The following is a 6,000-nucleotide window of genomic DNA, read 5'->3' on the forward strand; positions in this document are numbered from 1 at the left end:
GCACGGCCCTGGCTGCCTCTAACAGACTAAAGGCGGCATTAACCGCACACAGAGCTTCTTCAGAAACATCATCGCAGTCAGAATAAAGCTCCATTGGAACATGCTTAGATACCGCACTGTGCTACTGCACGGCTGTAGTGTTCCTATCGCATTCTAGCCTGCAGCCTCTCTCTGCTCAAGCGCTGTTGACATTCACGCAGTGTCCTCAGTGCAAACAGAGCTCCTACAGACCCCATATAAGAGTCAGGGTAGTGATTCATTAGAGACATGCTTAGATAAGGCTTTGTGCTACTGCATGGCTGAAGTGCTCCTATAACATTTTAGCCCACAAGACGTAATTCATGCAGTGAGGTCATTCTGCTGATGACTGACCAGAGTGGACATGACCACTGTTAAAATATACACCGGTCAGGCATAATATCATGACCACCTCCTTGTTTCTATGCTCATTGACCCCCATGGACCCTCACAGAGCAGGTACTATTTGGGTGGTGGGTCATTCTCAGCACTGCAGTAACACTGACATGGTGGTGGTGTGTTAGTGTGTGTGTTGTGCTGGTCTGAGTGGATCAGACACAGCAGTGCTGCTGGAGTTTTTAAACACCTCAGTATCGCTGCTGGACTGAGAATAGTCCACCAACCAAAAATATCCAGCCAGCAGCATCCTGTGGGCAGCGTCCTGTGGCCACTGATGAAGGACTAGAGGATGACCAACACAAACTGTGCAGCAGCAGATGAGCTGTCGTCTCTGACTTTACATCTACAAGGTGGACCGACAAGGTAGGAGTGTGTAATAGAGTGGACAGTGAGTGGACACGGTGTTTAAAAACTCCTGCAGCACTGCTGTGTCTGATCCACTCCCACCATCGCAACACACACTAACACACCACCACCACGTCAGTGTTACTGCAGTGCTGAGAATGACCCACCACCCAAATAGTACCTGCTCTGTGAGGGTCCATGGGGGTCCTGACCACTGAAGAACAGGGTAACAGAGTATCAGAGAAACAGATGGACTCCAGTCTGTAACTGTAGAACTACAGAGTGCAGCTCTACGGTCAGTGGAGCTGATAAAGTGGACAGTAAGTGTAGAAACAAGGAGGCGGTCAGAGTGTTACGCCTGACCGGTGTGTATTACAATGTTTAATTGAATCTTCAGAACTTGTGTGTGTCAGTGTTTAATCACTGAGGTCATCCTCTATCTGTGGTCATGTAAAGCCTCTGCAGCGCAGAATGTGTATATATGGAAAGACACTGACCCATTAGCTGCCTCACTCTCCTCCAGTCACTCTCTAACATACACACTCTCCTTACTCAGTTCATGCTCTAGAGTGACATCATCCAAATCGAGTCATTTACAGGTTACACATGAAGGAGCCCCTCCTCCTCTCTCATTCTCAATGCGTACTGTGCTCGATTTCATGTAAACCATTAAATCATGTACTTTTTTCCATTCGCTTCTCAATTTAAAAGCAAACTGTGCACAATGTGCCACGTTCTAAGTATAGTCATGTTTTATTGATTAAATAGGAAACAGAGCAACATTAAGATATACACACACACAAAAATAGTCCTCTACTAGGCATGTGAACGAAGCATTTGACGTTGACAAAAGGATCTATCCATCTCGAGCTTGACCAAAACCCTCATAAACCATACAGCCTTACCTATTCTGATTGTCCATGAGACTCTAGCATTGTCCCAAGGCTTTACTTCATTAAGCAGTCTTATCCAAATTGCTCTCCAGTCATATTGACAAGCAATCCAGTATGTCCCCAGAGTTAGATCCATTAGCCAAAGTCTTTTTCACTGACGAGTACTCAAATGGTCCTTATAGCTGACAGGCACTGTGTGATTCAACACAGTGTAAATAAAAGCCAAAGGGAAACAGAAGAGAGGTGTGGAAGGATGAGGAGCACAGGGGCTCAAAAGTAGGGCATGCGTTCTGCTACATACATTCAGAGATAATGTGAGAGATCCTGTCTTGGTGTTGATGTATGTAGAGAGAGAGATTCTGCCTCTTTTTGTTCACAAAAGCAGGGGAGCTGCAACAGAGAGAAACATGGATCCACGACATTTGCTGAAAACAAAGGACCGAGGACAATAGACACGAAAAGGTCTACAAAAATGGAAGTAACAAAGGCTACAAAAATTCTCCATTCACCGTTAGAAAACATCGGCTTCAATGTGGCAGGAAAAAAGCACCCATAAGTGGTGACGTTAAAACCCCTTTTGATGGTTCAGACCTGAATAAAAACCATGACCTGGACAGCTAAGACTCCATTTTAGATTGCTTAAGGAGAGCTCCAGTGAATGCAGAGCATCTTCGTTTACCAAGCTGATGTTTCTCTGCCTTCGTGATAATCGACAGCCGTAGATAATTGAAGAGATGCACTGCTCGGCTCCTCGGGGAGGGTCTACATGGCTTCAGTTCCCAGGCGAGGGGTGTTGTGCTTCAGCATCTGCCTTGGTTTTCACATCATAAATTACCATGGAGATAATTCCAACTGGGCTTTTATGTGATCTCTCTCTCTCCCTGGTGGTGCACAGGGGTTGAATCCACAGCATCAGTGTCTTTAACAGTGACACAATATGAATAGAAACACCCAGTATATATAGTGTGGTCGACACATATGCGTTTCGGTCCAGATAAGAACAGTAACCATCCTGCGTTATTCCTATGAGGAGATCTGCTGCAAAAGACTGAGATCAAGACACCTGTCCAAATGTCAGAAAAAAAGATTCTGAGTAGTTGCACGTGGAATGTTTTGCATTTTGAATCTGTCCATTATTTCCGTGTGGCAGTTGCCGTGGCAGTGGGTGCAGGCTTATTGCTGGTCCGGCGAACGGGCACTTTGGAGACAGGGATCTTGGAGCGTGCTGTGTCTGTTTTCCCCACCAAAGAGTGGTAGGTTGCAGTGGAACCATGTTTGATGGGAATCTTGGACTCCCTGGATAAACTGGTAGCCCCCATTGTCTGACGGGCTGCTGAGTCCAGAATATCCTCATGGCTGTGGGACAGGGTAGGGGTAACAGCCCCTGAGCCGATGGAGAAGTCACTCAGGGGATCCTTGCTGCTGCTCTCTCGTGAGAGAGAAATTGGACTTTCCCCTTCATGCACTGGCGTAGGGAGGTTCCAGTGTCCCTCATCGCCATTGGCCTGGCCGTCCCTGTGGTGCTGTTTTGGCCTACCACCACCACTTACAGGGATCTTACTGAGAGCTGTGGGCTTCACAGCTGAGCTTTTCTTCTCTGGTTTGTGAGCGACAATAGGCAATTGGTCCTGGGCAACAGGTTGGGGCTCCACCTTCTGAGGCCAAGTGTGTGTTCCCGTTTCCTCCACCCCTCTTCGCCTTATCACATCCTCCAGCTCTTTCTCTCCTATTGGGGCAGTAGAGAATGAAGGTGCAATAGTTGGCCCAGGTCTTGGAGAAGAGGTTAGGATTGGGAGTGGAGGAGATCCAGACAATAGAGAAGCATCAACACATTCTTGCTTATATGCAGGCTTCACAGAGGTAGCAGATGAAGTTGCAGGGATTGGCTGCGATGTAGCAGTTTCTGCTGTAGGTTTAGATATTGTAGGTTGGGGTTTTGTCCCAGGTGGGACATAGGTTGCAGGACTTACTGCAGGAGGAGGTTTAGCAGCATGAGGCGGTCCAGATTCTGTTGGGGTCTTTGTTTGGGATAAGGGAGGGCTTGATTTTGTTTGAGGAGCAGGCTGCTTTGTCTCAGGTTTAATGATAGGTGCAGTGTTTCGGCTGGTCGATAATCCAAATGTTGTTACAATTTTAGGTCTGGTCGCAGGAGCAGTAGGAGTAGGTTTGGTTGATGTGGAGAATGGAGGATATTTGGGTGCTGAAGCACTACTGTGCTTGGACTCCTGAGCTGCAGAGTGGATGGGTTTTGTTGCGGATGTAGGAGCAGGAGTTGGGGCTGGTTTGGCTGTAGCAGGAGGGGTTGGGGTGGGCTCAGTTCTAACAGCAGTAGGAGCAGCAAGTTCTGGAGGAGATTCAACTGTGGGGGAGATGGAAGTTTCAGGAACAGCAGCAGGGGTAGGAGCAGGAGAAGGGCTAGGGGTAGGTTTGGTTGCAGGTTCAGTGGTGATGGTAGATGCAGGGATGAGGGCAGGTTGGGTTGAAACAGCTGAGGTTGCAGTAGTTTTAGGGGATTGTGCAGGTTTTGTAATAGGCAAAGAGATGGGTGTAGGTTTGGTTGATGGGATAGGGGAAGGTGCTGGGGTAGGAGGAGAGGATGGGTGCAGTTTTGCTGTAGAACTAAAGATGGTCGCAGATGTAGGGGGTGGAGTAGGTATAACTGAAATGGTAGGACTTGGTGTAGATGCAGAGGAAAGTGTCGGTTTCGTTGTAGGGCTAGATGTGGGTTTGGGAGATGCGGTCAGGGAAGAAATGGGTTTTGTTGCAGATGTAGGAGAGGGTTTGGTGGAGGCAGTAGAGCTAAGTGTAGATGTAGGAGAGAGGGTAGGTTTATATTTGGTTGAAACAGCAGCTGACAAAGTTTTGTCCTTTTTTGAGATTTCATCCGTTCCCTCAACCCGACTGCTGACTTTGACCCATTCCGCTTCTACATCCGCAACAATATCTCCACCGCCTGTCAATGAGTCAAAGCTCAGGATAGATGAAATATCTCCAAGCAGCGTGCTCAACCTATCATTAGTTGCTGGCCTAGCAGATTCGCTCACCTTTGTAGTGTCCTCAGATGAAGTAGGTTCATCCTGGGAGTGAGAGGGTTGCTGTTCGATCTCAGACTCATCTGGAGATCGAGGTACAGGCCTTGGGGTTAGAGTCAGGTTCTCCTTGATGATCTCTACGCTGTTGGAACGGGAGGCGAGTAGTGGAGGACCAGGTTCAACCTCGTCACTTCCCTCCTTATCTTTCCCATGCCAGCGTACGCTCCCAAACAAACCCTTCAAACCTTTCCTCTGCCGCCCAGGTCTCTGTGACTCGGTTTGTGCCAGCCGCTCTCCCCCTCCTCCTCTCCGAGTTCGGCGAAGCATATTGAGGAAGCTCAGTGATTTGGCGGAAGTGATGGAGGAGATGGACTGTCTAGTTGGAGTTGATCCCAGGTTACCCTCCCTGCTTACAGTACCCTCCTTTGGAACATCCTCCTTTTGACTGTCCTCCTGCTCCAGGTCCACTGATTCTGCCTCTGCTTCTGGAGCCACCGTTTCCGTTAATCCCTCCAGGGTTTTGCTCCTCGAAGGGGGCGATTTGGGTCCTCCCTCGCCTTTGCCACGCATAGAGAAGATGCTGGCTACGCTGCTGCCTGGCTTGCGCTTGCTGAACAGCTTGAGGGCCTTTCTTATTTTACCTGGAGGTTGAGGATCGCATGGTGGGGGCTCGCAGCTCTCTGACTGGGTATCCATGTCGGTGGTCCTCTGCAGCGTATCTCTGTCTATTGTTCTCTCTCAGCCTCTCACTAACAGATAAATTACACAAAATACATTTGAGAATAAATAAATAAAAATATCTTTATCTTTGCCTGCACATATACAGAACGGCATCTAGTGCGAATCTGTTTCTGTTCTTGCTTTTTCCTTCTATCACAGCTCTCTCTCTCTCTCTGTGTCTCTCTCTCTCTCTGTTCCTCCCTCCTTTGCCTCCGCCCTCCTGCTCTCTCTTTCTCTCTGGCTGCTCTGGTTGGTTTCCATGGCAACTGAGGGTCTAAGCAGCTTTCGTCAGCAATGGAGCGGAGCCAAGGGCTGTCATCATCGTACTCCAGACACCGCTCTCTCTCTCTCTCTCTCTGTTCTCTACCTTATCGTCCCCATCCATCTCATCCATCTATCTGTTCTGCTTATACAGTGCATATTCCCTCATTGTGTATTGCTGGCATTGATATTTCAGTAATCTTGCAAAAAACGAGGTCACACTCACATGGCTTGTCCTAACAAATTTGCCCACAAGAAATGTAAACCATTTACATGATGCATGTTTCCCTTCTTCATAAATCTTATGTACTGAAGTTTTTTTTAAAAAAGGA

At 48.0% G+C, this 6,000-nt stretch overlaps 1 protein-coding gene across 1 annotated transcript; it reads right to left on the bottom strand.

The window, feature by feature from the left end:
* Window positions 1–1,492: 1,492 nt before the first annotated feature.
* si:ch211-244c8.4 (APC membrane recruitment protein 2) lies at window positions 1,493–5,587 on the bottom strand. The gene has a single exon (XM_017682513.2). It carries the CDS (start codon window positions 5,381–5,383, stop codon window positions 2,789–2,791), a length of 2,595 nt encoding a protein of 864 aa, XP_017538002.1. The 5' UTR covers window positions 5,384–5,587; the 3' UTR covers window positions 1,493–2,788.
* Between the last annotated feature and the right edge of the window lie 413 nt (window positions 5,588–6,000).

Source organism: Pygocentrus nattereri, chromosome 18 (assembly GCF_015220715.1).
Source record: "Pygocentrus nattereri isolate fPygNat1 chromosome 18, fPygNat1.pri, whole genome shotgun sequence".
Taxonomy (NCBI): Eukaryota; Metazoa; Chordata; class Actinopteri; order Characiformes; family Serrasalmidae; genus Pygocentrus; species Pygocentrus nattereri.